We start from the raw sequence: 18,899 nt of genomic DNA, 5'->3' as shown, positions 1-18,899 counted from the left end.
TTCATAAGTTTAAGTAGACCAAGGATGAGAACCCCAGGCTCCTGATTCCACATCCAACAGTTTTTCCACGACTAGACTGTCCCAGCCAGGGTCTGACACAGTGTTTGTCCTTCCTCCCAGTGCTCAGGAGACATTTTCTTCAACAAACAAATATGTTCTGGCCAGATGCTCTGGCACTTTCCTATGCTCCAGGAACTGTGCTAAGATCTTTATAGGCAATATTTTATTTAATTCTCACACCAACCCTATGATGTAGATGTTTTATTCCTATTTTTCAGATGAATAAACTCAAGGGTCCACAAAATTAAATACTCTGCTTTAGATGCAGAGGAGGAACCAGGAGTGTGTTTTAAACTCCTTTCTTTAGTAGTTCTCCAAGTCATTGATATTGACAATTTGTGGATTCTCAGTCTCCTAAGGGTTCTATGAATGAAGCTTCAGCCCCCTGCTACCCTAAACAGATAACTGCTCCTGATGTCCTCCCATGATTGTGAGGACCCCACTGCCAACAACACAGACACTAAATGATGGACAGAACCAGGATCTGTTCAGGCATTGGTTAGACTTCTATGCTGCTCCTCTTCCAAAACTAAGTTCTCCTGCCTTCCATGCACCGCACACCATTTTCAAAGGAAGCCTTTCTCTCAGGACCAAAACAAAGTCAGTCCAAAGTTCTGCAGTCTCTCTAGTTATACCAGGTTTAAGATCAATAGTCTTCTCAGCTCCAGAATACTGTTCTCTTCAGGAGACAGTTCTCACTGATTCTCATAGGTGCCTTCAGGCTCAGATCATCTGCCAGGTCTGGGCTTTAAGTCTGGATCCCAGAGTCCAGGAAGGCGATTACCTGCCTTAAGTGAGTGTGTAAGTCAATTAAAGAATGTATTCTAGGAACTGTTCATCTCAAGGGAAAGACAACAAATCCTGTATAACTGAATACACCCCAGGAATTATCCCCAAGTCATTTACTGTTCTCTCGCAGACTAAGTTCCAATAACCTTGCACTGGGGCTGGTACTAAATCTTTTTCATTTTCCTCTCATTAGTTTTCTCCCTCTTCAGTTCTGAATAAGCCTCTGAATCTTCTTTATGCCTTATTTTCTCACAGAGATGAAAGGATACATTTTCTCCCAATTTTACCATTTCAATACTTGGATGAGAGCACTTAAAAATCACAAGATCTGATCTGGAAGGGCCTTCCCTTCCCCACCCCAGCTCATTAAGGACTAGCCCCTTCCATTACAAAAGAGATGAGGCAACAGAGAAGGATAGTGACTTGTACAAGGACACACAGCTAGTGATGGCAGCTCTGGAAGCCAGATCTCCAACTTCTAAAGCACCCACTCTTGGCCCTGAAAGGCACACAGGACAAAAGTTCTCTCAGTTGGACACAATTGTTGGAGGGATGTCTTATCTGCTGACTTTCTGGACATTTTCATCATCTTCAAATGAATTCAGACTTCTTGGTGAGCTTATGCAACTGGGACACATCAACATTCCTCGGACCCGTTTCCAGGGGTCAAACTCCCCTACCTGCACAGCTCAAGCCCGCCTCGCTCACCTGTCCAAAGTCGGAGAGTTTCCTGCCCCAGCCTCGGCTTGACATGCTGGCTCCCCGCGAGTGAGGTCTCTAGCTCTGGGGTCAGTCGCCGGCAGGTTTGTAAATGACACGTGGTGCTGAATATTTTAACCTGGCGTTAGGGCGGAGAGGAGAGATTCCGAAGGGTGCCTCCTGCCCCATACCCCAGCCCAACAACGCCCCCACTCCTGGTGGGCGTTGTCCTGACGCATGAACCAGGTGCAGCCCACGTCCTGCTCTGGCCCCTGGGCGACCTGTGGGTCGCCGGGAGGGGAGGGACTGAACCGGCCGGGGACATTGCGGCTGACGCCAGGAGGCAGGACTTGGCTGCCTGCCCTGGATGGAGGGACGAAGCCGGGTGGGCGCACAGATTTGGCACCTCTGGGACTCTCAGCCTCGCCTCGCGCGAAGAGGGCCCCTTGCAATTGGGGTGAACCTGCAACCGCCTGTGATGATGATAATTCCTTTCTTCTCCCCGCCCCCACTCCCCGCGATAGAAGCCGCGCCAGGGTCCTAATTTAGATTATTGGGGGGAGGAGGGGGGTTCCCCTCTGCTAACCACTAAGCATACGTCCCTTCCATGCTTTGACTTCAGAAAACTGTAGGTGGCATTCTGAACGTTAGGCACAGCAGCTAGAAAGCAAAGTAAGAGCGATCTGGGCTGGAATTCAGTCATGTGACCTAGCGCCACCCTGCAGGCATGTTTTCAGAATTTGAAAAATGAGGTCATGAATTCAACGCTTGGTTTAGTTCTTGTCACAGATACACTCAATAAATGGAAGCTATTGTTTAAAAGTAGGTCCTCATAAATCTGACAACCAAGTATTATCAGGTGCCTGCTATAGACTATTGTGTGCCCGGCAATATTCTGGGTACTGAGGATGCAGCATTGAACCAAATAGCCAATTTCTCCTCCCCCTCCTTGCAGCCATTCTGCTGGGGACACAAAAATAAACAAATCAGTAAGAGTGTTTATGCAGGGCTAAGTCTTCTGAAGAAAATAAAATAGGGGAAGGGGACAGGTGTGATCTAGTGGATGCCTGGGGATGAGAGGGCACTCTTTTAGCTTGGGTGGACTCCTTGGAGTGAGTAGGAAGACTATCATGAACCCCGTTTTTCAGATGAGAAAACTGAGGGGAAGCATCAGTCACCAGCAGGGAAAAAAAAAAAATGCACACAAAAGAATACTGCAAAGTCAGCGGTTCAGAAAGGATGTGGAAAACAGGGCAGAAAGTTCTTGAGTACCCGCCTAATATTTGCCTAATATTTACCCAGGTGAGGTTAACAGCCTGGGAGAAAACAAGCCAATGATAAAGATTGCTAGAAATCTACCCGCATGCCTCCCCTCCCACGCATCTTTGACCACATGGCCAAGGATCTGCAAAACAAACCAAACAAAAACACAGCAAAACACCACCACAGATTCTGGATTCAAAACAAATGGATAGACTCCTGGTTCCACTGTTGATTAGCCCTATGGCTTTGGTCAAGCCATTTAATGCCATCCTATGCTTCAATTTCTTTATGTTTAAAAATGAGGACTTTAAGGATGCTTTAGTATCCACTGAGCCTCTACAATAGGCCAGGCTTCCTATTGGCTGTTAAGAATATAGAGATGATTAAGGTATAATTTCTGCCCAAAAGGAGTCCTTGATTAGGTCTCCAGTTAGTATTTCCTGTGGTAAGTTGGAAGCTCAATGTTGCTGAATGTAGAAGCCCAGGATCTTGACTACTACCCTCCAGGAGAATCCATGTCCTTTATCTGACTGCAGTATTTTTTGAGGGTGTTAGACTTTAATTGCAATGCTTTCCTCAGCCCCAGGATCACATTACAAGTATTTCATCCCTTGTAGCTGCTGGTGTACTAGGGAAAACAATGTCAATGACAGCACCTGAAATATAGCAGGTATTAAATAAATACAAGCTTATGATAATAGCTACTTGTTTAAATGCTTAATTACTGAGTGTTGGTGTAAGGCCCTGTGCTGAGCTCTCCACATGCATGATCTCATTTCCTCCCTTCCACAACCCCATGAACTACACATCCTCATCTTACAGATAAAGATGCTGAGGCCTGGGAAGTTTAAATAAGTAGCCCAAGGTCAAACTACCTTTCACCTCACTCCAGGGCACTGACTCTTAAATTCTCTTTCTTTCCTTTCTGAAATTAGGACTACAGTGATTTTTAGGACAACAAAGCAGTTGTACTTCTCTTTTCTCTCCACACTGGCTAAAAATGAAATTGTTAATACCATCTCACATAAAAATGTCCCAGATCTGGGTTGGTAGAGAGCATATTTAATTGTGTGCTACCTCAGAGAAAAATACTAAAAGCTTCTTTTAAAAAAAAAAAAAAATGTGGAAAAAGGGAAAATTTATCTATGGGCTAAATTAAAAGCTCACCTAATATGAGATTGTTTGTGACTTCAATTTCATGGATGATTTTTAAACCCTCTTGTTTGTTCAATTTGAACAGAACAGCATGTATTACTGTTACTTACAAAGGTGGTGCTGGGTGCTAAGGGAAATGAGAAGACAGGGCAAGCCTAGAAGGAGCACCCAAGAATTCAGCCTGTCGAACTGTGGGGAGGTGGGTGCCATGTCACAAGATGTGCAGTTGCGTACCTGGCAATCTTAGAGCTGACCTTCACTGATACGGAAGTTGAAGATTTCCCAACCACTGAATGTTATCAACTCCTTTTTACTTAACCTCATGCACTAAGGGTTGAGTTAATCATAATCCATGGGCTCATGGCACTTCGTCAAAACCTACAACCCTAGTTCCATTCTGCTCCCCCAGGGCAACTTCTCCAATACTTTTTAATATTTAGCCTTGCATTTGTAAAATACACAGAAGTGTTTGTGTGTGTGTGTATGTATTTTTCGTGGACAAAAGCAATGTACTATACATGTCATAATTTCTGACTCTTTTCCTTTCAGCTCTGTTCTTAGGATCTGCCAGACCAGTGAACATAAATCTAGTTCCTTGCTTTTCTGATGGCTGTAGAATATTCCAGCAAATGTGGATCCACCACATTTGACTTCTCCATTCCCCTGTGATGAACACTTAGGCTGTCTCTTGGCTCTCTACTATGACAAATAATGCTGTGTTAAATATCCTCAAACTTGTCCCCTTATATACTTGTTTAAGAATTTTTCCGGGATAGACAACTGCGGTTGCTGAATCACAGGGTATGTGCATTTTTAATTTCACAAAGTAATGCCAAATTGCCCTTTTAAGCGGCTTGAACCAGTAAATAATCCCACCAACAGGGCAAAAGCACTTCTGTTGCTGCATATCCCCAACACTTGTTATTCCCCAGCTGTCTGAGCTTTGCCAAGCTGATCTGTGTGAAGAGGCATCTCGTTGCTGTTTTTCTGATAACCGGTGAGTTTAAGTGCCTCTTTATAAACTTAAGCCACTAGATTTCTCCTTCTGTGAATAGTTCATTATCATATTTTTTTTGCTTATTTTTCTATCAGGATTCTTATCTTTCCCTGTTATTTGCAGGAATAATTTGTAAGGTCTGGCCATTTGTCTTGTGTATTTTTTGGTCAGTGAAAATATCATCTCCCAATCTGTCAGTTACTGTCAACTGGTATCTTTCCTTGAGCAAAATATTGTAATTCTGTTGCAACATAGATGTGTCTTTTAAAATTTTTTATGGTTTGAATTCTTGGGGTCTTATTTAAGTAGTCTCCCCAATCCCTAAATTGCAAAGATATTCTCCTGTTCTTTCTTCTATCATCATTATAGCTGTATCTTTCACATTTAAGTCTTAAATTTATCTGTCATCTTCTTTGTACATGGGATATAGTAAAAACCCAGATTTGCTTTTTTTTTTTCTTTTTCTCCCTCCATATCATGAGCCAGTTTTCCCAACAGGATGTTATCAGAGACTTTTTCCTTTGACTTTTTTATTTTAGCGTTTTTGAGAGTGTGGTGAGATGAAAGGATTCCTTCTCAGAGATGCATACTAAGAGACACCACTTTGACTTTTGGTAGCACATATACAGTTTATGGAGTTCCCATTTATATGTGAGTCTGTCTCTAAGTTTAATTTTATTTGATTGGTTTTATGTCTTTTCTTGTGGCAGTATCATACTGCTTCTTTAACTACAGTATGGTTTGGTAGATTGCCTTAATATCTGGTTGGCAAGTCCTCCTTTCTTGCTCTTATTTTTTCACAAAGTTTATCTATTAATGCACATTCATTCTTCCATATTACAGCTGAAATTTTGACTGTGATAGCTTTGAATTTATTGGTTACTCTGGGGACACTTATTTCAAGCAGTAGCTGTAGGAATACATGCTAGATCCTAATCTTATTATAAATGCAGCCACAATTTCTCTATCAGCATTATACCTGATGTCGGTTTTTGAAGTTATAATCATCAAGTTTACAAAACCTCCTTTTGTCTCTAGTGTGCTGGTGTGTTTATTGTTACTTTTTAAAATCAGTAAGTACTGAATTTAGCAAGTACCTTTTCTGCATATATGTATACTGTGCCAGTTTGAATGTATTATGTCCCCCAGAAAAAGCCATATTCTTTGATGCATTCTTGTGGAGCAGACATTTTAGTGCTGATTAGATTGGAATTCTTTGAGTGTTTCCATGGAGATGCACCACACCCAACTGTGGGTGATGACTCTGATTGGATAATTTACATGGAGATGTGGCCCCACCCGTTCAGGGTGGGTCTAAATTCAATCACTGGAGCCATATAAATGAGCTGACAAACAGGCAACTCAGTGCAGCTGTGCATGACATTTTGAAGAGGAGCTACAGCCAAGAGGGACACTTTGAAGAAAGCACAGGAGCTGCAGATGAGAGACAGTTTGAAAACGGCAATTGAAAACAGACTCTTGCTCCGGAGAAGCTGAGAGAGGACAAATATCCCAAGTGCAGCTAAGAGTGACATTTTTGAGGAACTGCAGCCTAGAGAGGAACATCCTGGGAGAAAGCCATTTTGAAACCAGAACTTCGGAGCAGACGCCAGCCGCGTGCCTTCCCAGCTAACAGAGGTTTTCCAGACACCATTGGGCATCCTCCAGTGAAGGTACCTGATTGCTGATGTGTTACCTTGGACACTTTATGGCCTTAAGACTGTAACTGTATAACCCCTTTTATAAAAGCCAATCCATCTCTGGTGTTTGGCATTCCAGCAGTATTAGCAAACTAGAACATATACATACATATTTAAAATATATGCAAAAATATGTTTGAATTTATTGTTTGTTTCAATAATAAATTTTTGACTGCTTGATCTATTAATTTCTGAAACAGGTATTTTAAAATATCCAACTATCATTATTTTATTTCTCCCTTGAATTCTGACAATTTTATCTATTTGAAACTATCTCATTAGATGCATATATGTTTATGATGGTTATACATTTTTTATGTCTTGTCATTCCTTTTACCAATGTATATATAGTCAATTCTTATTATTATTCATGAATTCTATATTTGCAAATTTTCCTAACAAATTTATTTGTAACCCAAAATCAATACTTCCAACGCTTTTGCAGTCATTCATTGACATGCACAGAATGGTAAATATTTTGAGTTACCCAATGTTTCCAGCCAAGATTGAGCTGCCTTTTGATATCAGCTCCCATACTGTGAACAAATGTCCTTTGCATGGTATGTTTAGTGCCATGCCTTTTCGGTTTTTTTGTTTTTTGTTTTTCATTTTTGCATTTTTGTTCTCTTTTGTGGTGATTTTGCTATTTTAAATGGTCCCCAAGCATAATACTGAAATACTGCCTATTTTGCTAAGCACAAAACAGTTGAATGTGCCCTTTGGAGAAAATATTTGTGCTAGATAAGCTTTGTTCAGGCATGAGTTATAGTGCTGTTGGCAAGGCAGTTGTTACTGAATCAGCAAATTTAGTAAACATGGTGTTTTTAAACATGTAAACATGGTTTCTCTAAAAAGGAGCACATATAAAACACGGTTATATATTGATCATTTGAAGAAAATGCTGTGATCAGAGGCCTGCAGGAACCTACCATATTTTCCCTAGAAGCAAGCGTTCAATATTCACTAATTCAGTGTTCATGGGGACTTTATGGAACATCTCTACTGTGAGTAATGAGAATCAACTGAATATATATATATGTATTTATTTTTTTGTCTTGAATTATTATTTTTTGTATAATTAGTATAATCACACTCTTCTTTTGCTTCCTATCTGCCAACCTCACTGATATACAGTTTTGCATATTTTTATTTCCGACATTTGTACATCCTTTTAAGTCTGAATCTTATAGACAGCATATTTCTGAATCTTATTTTTTAATGAAATCTTATAGTTTCTGTTTTATATTACTAAGCTTAATTCATTTTCATTTATCATAATAATTTTAACATTAGGACTTATTTCTGCCATTTTATTTCATATTTTCCATTTTCTGAGCTGTTTATCTGTTTTGTTTTTTCTCCTTGTTTGCCTTCCACTGGTTAGATCACTTTTTCTTCTGCTGCTTTAAAGTTACCTTTTCTATTTTTAATTCCTTTGGTGGTTACTTCTAGTTTATTTGTTTATAAATTAGATATATTTTTTTTTTCATTTTTGAAGAGATGAACACTCACATGGCTCAGAATTCAAAAAGTAAAAACATAAGCAGTGAAAATTCTCTCACACTTCCTGCATGCCAGGCACCTGATTTTCCTCCTCAAAGCAACTGATGCTGTCCATTTCTTCCAGAGATTTTAAAGCAAATATGTGTTCGTGTTTGTGTGTACGCATGTATTTCTTCCTTCCTTTTCTTACACAAATAGTAGCATGCTGTTCATTATTCTAAATCTTGTTCTTTCAAACTCTAACTTAATAGTACATCTTGAGATCATCCCTGTTTACTCAGTGAAGATCTTCCTCAATCTTTTTTAATGGCTCCAGTGTATTTTGTATATGGCTCATCACAATTTATTTTATTAGTACTCTGTTGATAGATATTTATGTTGTTTCCAATCTTTTTGTTATTACAAATAATGCTGCCACGAATAACTTTGTACATGCATTATTTTATATATATGTCAGAATATGTATGCATGAAAAGTACTGCAAGTAGAATTTCTGGATAAAAGGATATGGGAATTTATAATTCTGATAGATATTGACAAATTGCCTTCCAGAGGATGACCAGATCATTCAAATTGGATTTTTTTTCAGTGAATAAAGGTGCTATACTTATAGTTACATTGAGGCAACAGTTGTAAACTGGGACTGTCAAGGGTAAATTTTTAAGTATGATTTGCCCATCTGTTCTAGTTTGCTAATGCTGCCAGAATGCAAAACACCAGAAATGGGCTGGCTCTTATAAAGGGGGTTTATTTGGTTACACAGTTACAGTCTTAAGGCCATAAAGTGTCCAAGGTAACACATCAGCAATCAGGTACCTTCACTGGAGGATGGCCAATGGTGTCCGGAAAACCTGTTAGCTGGGAAGGCACGTAGCTGTGTCTGCTCCAAGTTCTGGTTTTAAAATGGCTTTCTCCCAGGATGTTCCTTTCTAGGCCACAGCTCCTCTTCAAAATGTCACTCTAGATTGCGCTTGGGGGTTTGTCTTCTCTTAGCTTCTCCGGAGCAAGAGTCTGCTTTCAACGGCCATCTTCAAACTGGCTCTCACCCGCAGCTCCTCTCTCAGCTTCTGTGTGTTCTTCAAAGTGTCCCTCTTGGCTGTAGCAAGCTCGCGCCTTCTGTCTGAGCTTATATGGTGCTCCAGTAAACTCATCAAGGGCCATGCTGAATGGGCGGGGCCACACCTCCACGGAAACTATCCAATCAGAGTCATCACCCACAGTTGTGTGGGGCACATCTCCATGGAAATACGCAAAGAATTACAATCTAATCAACACTGATAAGTCTGTCTACACAAGATTACATCAAAGATAATGGCGTTTGGGAGGGTGTAATACATTCAAACTGGCACACCCTCCAATTTACACTCTAGCAGCCAAGTGCGTATTTCCATATACCTTCTCCAACCCAATGTGAAGTTGCTCACCTCAGTGTTGAAAGATGCTAGTAAGTAGGTTCAGAGTCACAGAAAGGCCAGACACTGACTAAGTAAATCAAACACAATGTATTTATCTAAGAGAAAAGAAAGAAAATCTGCTGAGTCAGGATACAGAGCAAAAAGGTAATCAATGTTATTCAAGGGCAACCAGGGGTATAAATTACCAGTCTGCAATCCTCATGGGGATTACACACTTGCAGATGATAGCATCTGAGAGAATGGAAGGTATATCAGGGTTTATAGAAGCTCAGCTCCCCGTTTCACGTCCAGCCTGGCAAACATGAGACTAAAACAGTTCAAGTCAGAGCCTTGCCTGCATACACTGCATCTGCACCAGGCATAACTTTTAGTCATATAGTGCACAGCTTAATGAAGAGTATATAACTCACACTACCCTTAGGCCTGAGCTAACTTCCTATTCACCATGTTCAACTTCCTCATATGAACATAAACTGTTTGAGCCAAGAGCACTTATAAATTTAGTGCTGTGGGACCAGAACAAATATTAGATACCCAGACACATACTCTCCTGAACTTACTGAATTTTTTAATCCTTGCCAATCTGGAGGGAAAAAAATCTCATTATAGTTTTAATTATATTAAAATATAAATTATAAGGAAGTTTGAGCAAGATTCCCACACACTGAAACAGTGTCTATTTACTTTTCTGCAAACAATCTGTATCTTGGTGTATATCCCTGTCCCTTACTTTTTAAATCACCAGGCAAGGCAGAGACCTAGGTTCATTCTGAAACCTCTTCTGAGTCCCAGCAACACTCCGTCATGGAACGTACATGTTCTTCATGGGAGCAGCTACAATTATAATTTGGTATTGGTGTCCAAATTCTGATTATTTCTCTAATGGGAATGTTTTTGTTTGTACCTTGGAGATTTCCTACTGGGGGCTTTTAAACATGGTTCCAGGGTTCAGGTGGTACCCCCTGACTTTGGGAGTTCCATCCCACAACAAATTCTCTCTGTTGAGGTCATCTCACCACTCAACATATTTCAAGAAACATATACCTTTGCCCTACCAGTGAGGGAGCCCAGCTTGTTCTCACTGCGGCCACCTGTCCATGCTCAATCTTCAAAGAAGCTACACAATTTCTTACCTTTATACATGAGTCAGACACAGCCCTTATAACTCCCTAATTCCAGATGACATAAGTCAAGCTCTTTGATAGGTTCTTTTTAACCTCCCTAATTTGGCATAAGGCAAAGAGGAAGAACCTTCTATACCCATTCAATAGAAATAAAAGACAACCTCTCTTTAATAAAATGCTCTCTTTCCATATCATTCATTTTAGCCTTAAGGTGAATGGAGAGTTAAGGGTTGAAAAACAACCTTCACTACCTCTTAGTATATCTCTTAGCTGTATAGAGGGTCTCAGACTCCAAATCAACAATAACAAAACAATCATATGTAACATATTTTTAGAGTAGTAGCTAGACCTAGGGCTTCCAAAAACTTGAGACATTTCCTTAAATATTCAACTAGACTCATGCATTTATGCAGAATTTAGAGAAGGAGTATATTAGGAGGCAATTTTACATGGCATTTCTACATGTCTTGGATTATCCAAGGACTAGCCTAGGAGTATACTGGACTATCAAGACAAACAGCTCTAGAAACTTGAGACACTATAAGACAAATGACTCTGGAAGCATGAGATAGTATCTCCCTCAGGGTCAGGGGATGGATTTGTTTCCTGAATAGTATATAAAGACTGAAAACATCTCCATCTTATTCCAGGAGAATATTTGCTTACATTCCAGAGTAAAGATAATGCCTCTCTCTGGAGAGGAGGATGGGAAAGCTGCCATCCATCCCTAGATAACATGAGAGTCTCCTAAGCTCAGTTTTCCCCAGGTATGACTTAGATTTGTGTGCTCAGCATCCACCTGGCCCCACTCCACATTGCATCTTAAGGGTCTTTGGATACAAGAGAAACCAATGTTAACATTAAGCTCATGTTCCCTGTTGTGCCCTGAGGAGTTTTGTCTAAATCCATTTAGGCTCATTGTTACTTTACTCGTCAAATTTATGCAGATACAGCAAGTCAGCCTAGTAGTTACACTGCTATTTAGGGACTGCTTGACCACTTAATGGGGATAAAAGGGAGTTGTGGCATATACAGATGGTTTCCCCTTTTCTTTCCTTCTGTCTCATAGAAATGGAAACTCTGAATATTAGCTAGGCCCAAGGCTTCCTGGAATAAAAACTACATTTCCCAGACTCCCTTGCAGCTAGGTATAGCTACAGGTTAATATCTTGCCAAAGAAATGCAAGGGGAAGTAGCCTATTCAACATCTGAAAAGTGTCCTTGAAGGACATTTAAAAAGTGTCCTCCATTTTCTCCTTCTTGAAAGGTGGGATGTAGGCATGCTATTAGGAGATGGAGATGGCATATTGGATTACCAGGTAAACTTAGAAGGGGAAGCCATACTTGTCAGAGCAAATAGAAAGGAGGCTCAAGATAGAAGGAGCCTGATTCTAGACACCATGGAATACCACTTCAGAAATCCTCGACTACAAACTTCAATATAGGAGAAAAATTGACTTCTCTTTTGTTTAAACCACCACTATTTTGGCTGTCGCTTATAGTAACCCTAACAATATAGGAGATATGGGGGAGTTATTTGATATGGATTCGTCTGTCTGAGAACCACTCTTTGCCAACCCCAGAATGTGGAGAACAATGGGAAAGCTTAGGATATCCACACCCTGCAATGCCAGCCCAGCTCATGAGCTTCTTCAGAACCTCATTTCTATGGCATGTTTCTTGTTAGTCTAACTTTTCCTACACAGATAACCCAGAAATCTGAAGATCACTATCAACTAATGCCCACATGAACTAAATGCAATTAAAGTATGAAGTCATAGTTTTTGTCAAAATAAGATTTAAGGCAGGCTATTCCAGGAATTCTTAGCAGAACTTAGACATTACATTGGGTCATAATAAAATCAGTTGGTAAATCAAATGCATTTGCTCTAAGGGCTATTAAAATGATCTCAAGACTCTGGAGTCAGTCTATTAGCATTCCATCTTGGCAACATCACAGTCATCCATATAGTCTTTCATTCAACAAATATTTGGTGAGTATGTGTTATGTGCCAGCACTGGTCTTGACAATGATAAGCATGACCAAGGATGCTACTGTCATTGGTTTCACATTCTATCAGGGACGTGAACAGTAAACAGGCAGACAAAAAAAAAGACAAGATAAACTCAGTACTGATAATGGCCAAGAAAAAAACAAAATTTTAAAAAGTGTTATTATAAAACAGATTAGCTGATTTAGGGAGTCTCTTTTAAGCTGCACACACAGGGATGACTTCTACAGCAAGGTAATGTTTGATCTGAGAACCAAATTATGAGAAGGCACCAAATACAAATATCTGGGTAAAAAAGGTTCCCAACGGAGGAAACACCTGCACAGAATCTCTGAAATATGAGCAAGCGTGTTTTTTTTTTTGTGAAGAACAGACAGATGCCAGTTGTGGATAGGGAGAGTGAAGGGAAGAGAGGTGTGAGATGCGTTTAGAGAGACGAACAGGATGAGATGATGTACACTGTAACCAGTGGTGTGTTCAAGGGCTCATACAGACTTGCCAGAGACAACTGTTAAATTTTCAGGAATTTTGTGAGCCTGTTGCTAAACACAGCCATGATTAAAAATTAAATTACATAAACTTACAATTAAATAAATTATATTAAAACCAAGGTAATAAATACTCAAAGCTCATTAGTTTCTCATTATCTTCTAAATTTTATTATCATTTATGCTTTTAATGTTATTTGCATATATTGTACCAGTGTGATAGAAATATTACATAATGATATGCTACTGCATATCTCTTTGCAAGTCTGTGCTCAGTGACATTATGTTGGTAGCCTTGGAATCTGCCACAGTGGAGATATTTATATCACAGAAACCAGCAAATTATACCAACTAGAGTTCTGTTTTGTTTTGGTTTTGGTTTTGATGGGGCGGGAGAGAGATGGTTGCTAAATATTTGTCACTACTCACTGGCAATAACCATGGCAAGAAGCAAGTTAACAAGAGAGCAGAGCAAAGCCATGAGTAAAACTGAATGGAAGCCAGATGACTCAGAAGGCAGGACACCAAAGTCACCCAGGAAGTGAAAACACTTTGGGGCACAGCGGGTTCAGCCACAAGTTAACAGAGCAGCAGGCATCAAATCCAAGCAGATCAGGGTGAGAGCTGCTTTCAAGACACATCCAAGATCAAAGCCAGGAGGGCTGACACTACCGAGAAACTAAGATATAAAGGTTGATATTCAACTGTTCAACCCAAGTACCACCTCTTCCAGAAAGCCTCCTCTGAATCACTGGCCCCACTCAGAAGTGGTCACCCTTCCTTGACTTAGAGAACATCTTACACTTTTCTTTATAAGTAAACTCACAAACTCTCATGTTGTCTAGTTTTCACTCTTCTACCTCTGCTACCTAGACTAAGAGATTCCAGGCCAAAGATTAAATCTTTATCTTTCTAAGTTCTCACTACTAAGCATAGTGCCCTGATGCACAATAAGTACTCAATTCATATTAATTTAATCAGAGATTTTATGGATGAAGAAATTGAGGTATTTTGGTCTTGTGGGATAGGTGGTGAAAGACCTGGGTTTGCAATGGTTGGGTTCAGGAAAGTCCCCATTAGCCTGTCCCTCTTGGCTTTGGAGTGAGGGCAGAGCTCTCTATGAAAGGTGGGGTGGCATAAACACCCCTGTCCACTCAGAGACTCCAGGCCCCCCAAATGGCCTCAGTAGGTTTGACTACTTGAAAGATAATGTCTTGGAAGCTACAGTCATTACTCATCAAGTAGTAATTCAGGAAAGCACATTCAGAGGCACATAGCCCTCCTGACCTCAGGTGCTCAATTTCTTGGTAACGCACAGAAATGAACTTGGTCATGAACTCCTCTAATTCCTCAGCATCTGTGTTACATGCTTTGGCATGACCTAAATGGGTGAATCCTGTTGTCACTCTCTGCTGGTATCTTGGCTTGGGCACTGTGATACTGGAGGAGGCCAGGGGCATGCAACTGTCAATCCCAAGATGGTGGCTTGCAAAATTTTTCTTCTTTGGAGAAAAGGTTTTTCCATTCATTTGCTCAGATATATAGTCAGCACACAAAGAGCAGTGCTACTTAATCTTGTGAATTACTGTATATGTACAGAACCATTAGACCCACATTCAAACACCTCATCCTTCTTGACTGTGAGTGTGTGTGCACATATGTTTTGCTTTATTTTTACAAAGTTACTTATCCTTTTTGGAATCCCAGGAGATTTTACTATTCTTTGGCCATTAGTAAAATAGATTCCCTTTTAGAACCACTGAGCTCCTAGTGATCCAATTTGTCCCTCCACTACTACCGCCATCTCCTTATAAGGGGAAGACAGGTCAGGAGGGTGGTGAGGCACATGTCACCCGAAAACCAGAACCTCTGTATCTTCTGACCTTCAGGGCAGCTCAGCTTGTGTCCTTTGCAGTCTTTTTTTTTTTTTTACCCCGGTGGAGACTTTTTCTTAGAGGCTGTTCAACTCTCCCTGCAGACCCCAATTGAGAACCCTAATCAAGGACAGAGCTCAATTCTTTGTCAAAGACTCCTAGGCCCCGTGCAAGTCAACAGATGAGACTGGAAACCATTTCCGAGAGCCCTTGAATATTCCTTGATAATTAAGATATCTTGGGAATATTCCTTGATAGGTAGATGGCTATTCTACCCCCAGTATACAGCACCATGATGGCCTCACGATAGACATCAGCATCGAGAGTCCAGATCAAACCCTGTCAAAACACACATTGACACCCCTAAATGTGATTTGTAAAATGCAAGAGCAAAATATGAATTCTGATGAGATTACCTTGCCTACCATTCATATTGGAAATATGTGTAAAAGTCACTTCAGAATTGATCTTCTCTTTCTAAATTACACATCTGCCTCCCTCCATGGTCAAGAATCAGCTTAGGAAGCAAATGTCTCCACCTACAGGAGGACGGTATTAATCATTGATTCACTTGTAAGAACAGCAGAAGAAAGAGAAGTTGTACATTCATTCAAAGAATATTTTTGAGAGGTTGTGTGGTGCCAGGGACTGTGCAACATGTGGGGATACACAGGGCAACAAAACTAGATGAGCATTTGCCCTTGTGCAGTTTCTAGTCCAGTGGGGTAAGTAGACATTCATAAAACAATCATGTAAATACATGTGAAATTGCAATTACGAAAAAGGCAAGCAGTGCTGCGGAAACAACAAGCACAGGATTTGACCTTTATAGTCAGGATAGAAGATGTCTCTCCAAAGAAGTGATGACAGAGCTGAGAGCAGAAGGATGTGAATAAACTAGACCAGCTCTAGCCTATAGAAATATAATGTGAGCCATATACATAACATGCAGCCTTTCACACCAGCAGAGGCCCCTATCTTATACCCTGTTCCAAAATCTGTCTGGTCCCAGTTGTAGGCCAGATCCTAAAGATACTTTGTTTTCTAAGTTCCCCAACCTGAGAAGCATGACCTCAATAATGCATCTTCCTAGATGTGTTCCTCAGGGACACATGTTGGTATATCCCTTACTTTATCAGATAAAGGCATAAATACAGGGAAAAAGTTGCTCTCTTTTCCAGGGACAGCAGTGGGGACTGTGTAGAAGACAGTGCTAGAAAGCGTGGTAGAAGGAAGCCCAGGAGCCTCACGGGGGTGATAGCAAGGCCCTGTCTTCAGTGACAACAATCAGGCAGCAGCAGCAGAGATTGTGGGGGTGGAGAGGAAGCTGACTGAGCCCCATCAGAGGTTAATGAAGAGACACGAAGTGAGTGAGATTCATCCATCCAATCTAAAAATATTTTTATTAGGCTCTTACTACAGGACAAGCACTGTTCCAGGTTACAGGGATACAACTGCCTCCCTGATTTTATATTCTATTTAGGAGACAGACATTTGTCAAATCACAGGAATAAATTTGCATTTACAACTGCCACAAAAGCCATGAAGGAGAGGTACATGATGCTCTACAAACCCTTCCCCAGAAAGTGTTCTTGATCTGAGGATATGAAGCAGAAAATATCAAAGGGAAAGGGGAAGGGAAGAACTTTCTAGATGGAAGGAGCAACATGTGCATAAGCCCTGTGGTGGGAACAGCGGGGGGACTTGGTTGGAGATAAGGCTGGACAGCTAGGGAGGAGCATGAGCACGCAAGGCCTTGCAGACCATGTCAAGGGGTTTTATCTTTATTCTGAAAGCACTGGAAAGACATTGATGTATCAGAGGGTGGCTCTATTAGGTTTGCATTTTATAAAGATCACCCCAGCTACAGTGTAGACAATGGAGTGGAGGTCGGATAAAAGCAGGTAAGAGGTGAAGGCAATCACCCAGGTGAGGAATGGCCATGGTACCTTGGGCTTAAGCAAGTAGTGCTGGTGGTGAAGAAAAAGGGGTGGATTTGAAAAAGATTTACAAGGTTCAAATGGGAGTCAGTTTAGATATGGTGGGCAAGGGTGAGGAACTGGTCAAAGGTGTGTCCTAGGTGGAGATGGTGCCATTCTCAGAGACGGCTCCATCCCAGCTCTTAAGGATCAAAGACATTCCTTTGATTTGGACTCTTCAGGCGAAACCATCGAGAAGAGACTATCCTTGCGGGACTCGGATTTTAAGTTAAAGGAGGAGAAATCACACCTTCCTGTCTGTATGTGTTGTACTTCTAAAGACAGTCTCTTTGTATTTTACTTTTTGGTTTACAGAATATTTTCATATAGATTGTTTATAAAATGAGGATTACTATACCAATATTGAAACATGAGGAAATAAACTCTGAGCAGTTACATGATTTGTTCAAAATCACACAGAATTACTAAGTCTCATGTTTTTTTTTTTTTTAATTCATTTCAGTTACTAATTCATTCATTCAATATGTGTTTACTACCTTCTCAGAGGCACTGGGAGGCAGATTCATCATGAAGCTAATGAAGCGCAAGCATCAGGGCACTGCACCTAAACAGACCCATTCTGAGGCTCTGGGAAGGACCCCAGCAATGGTTCACCTGGTTACATATTTTTGTAAATTTTGTAAAAGGAGACCATTTAAACCAAATCACTTAAAACTGCTATCTCTTTCTACTCTTTCTCACCATCACACTTCCCATGTCCACTCCTCTGGCCACAGACATCTTGGAGATCCAGCTAAGGATAAGATAGGTTGAAGATGCATTTAATTTTTATTTAGTGGATTCATTTATGTGATTTGCAGTCACTTTTGCAAATGTTACGGTATTGCTAGTTGTAGTAAGGTCAATGGAGGCACCAAAAGATATGTCCACCCAGCATCTGTGAATGTGACTTTATTTGGAAAAAGGCTCTTTGCAGATGTAATTGAGTTAAGGATCTCAAGATGGGATCATTCTGGATTAGGGTGATCCCAAATTCCAACGACAAGTGTCCTTTTAAGAGAAGGTGAATGGACATGGAATGGAGAGCACCATGTGAAGATGCCGAGGTTGGAGTGACTCATATACAAACCAAGGAACCCCAAGGACTGTTGGCAGCCACCACAAGCAAGGAGCAGGGCGAGGACCAGATTTGCCCGCAGAGTCTCCAAAAAGGAACTAATCCTGCCAACACCTTGGTGTCACACTTCCAGCCTCCAAAACTCTGGGGAATAAATATATGTTGTTTTAAGCCATGAGCCTGCGATAATTTGTTGCAACAGACCTAAAAAACTAATACACTATCGTTGCATAAGAAAGGTTTACAAAACACTCCCACTGCCCACTGAGCAGAGTCCAGTTCTACAGACTCCAGTTGTCATCAACTCCTAGTGGAAACAGAGTTTCTTTCTTTGTCTGGAATATACTTGAACATAAAACATAAACAATATAAACACATATTTTTTCCTTTTTTTGTGATAATTCTGGGAAATAGAATTTATCAGAATTCTCATGTTTGTACGACACAGAGATAGTATAGCAGTTTTACAAACTACTATACATCTGGGTGTGAAGTCATATGCTTTAAGCATACAAATATCCCATAATAAAAAGCAAATTTAACCAATCATATGCAACAGAAAAGATGAATTATTTTTCAATTCTCTCTACAGAAGGTAAAACTTATGGCAAAATGATCAAAGAGTACACACCAAAAAATACAGGAAGAGATACCACAGAAGTTAGGCAACTAATTAATAAAAATATTATTTTATCTGGAATTTGTGGGATTTTGCCAGCTTTTTAAGATGTGTAATTTGCTTGGAATGACATATTCATCCTTC

General features: G+C 40.4%; 1 protein-coding gene and 1 long non-coding RNA gene across 2 annotated transcripts in view; one reads left to right on the top strand and one right to left on the bottom strand.

The window, feature by feature from the left end:
- PAH (phenylalanine hydroxylase) overlaps positions 1-1,777 on the bottom strand; it is a 99,931-nt gene extending 98,154 nt beyond the window's left edge. The window contains exon 1 of the mRNA XM_037846112.1: positions 1,558-1,777. Within this exon, the coding sequence (XP_037702040.1) occupies positions 1,558-1,602 (45 nt within the window). The 5' untranslated portion in view covers positions 1,603-1,777. The remainder of the gene's footprint in view (positions 1-1,557) is intronic.
- A 5,787-nt stretch (positions 1,778-7,564) lies between these two features.
- Positions 7,565-18,307, top strand: LOC119543197. The gene is made up of 2 exons (XR_005218536.1): positions 7,565-7,667; positions 17,564-18,307. It is a non-coding gene; the product is annotated as an uncharacterized LOC119543197 (long non-coding RNA).
- Positions 18,308-18,899: the final 592 nt, after the last annotated feature.

The sequence above is a fragment of the Choloepus didactylus genome, chromosome 8, assembly GCF_015220235.1.
Source record: "Choloepus didactylus isolate mChoDid1 chromosome 8, mChoDid1.pri, whole genome shotgun sequence".
In the NCBI taxonomy this organism is placed as follows: Eukaryota; Metazoa; Chordata; class Mammalia; order Pilosa; family Megalonychidae; genus Choloepus; species Choloepus didactylus.
This window is presented reverse-complemented; position numbering and strand designations above follow the sequence as displayed.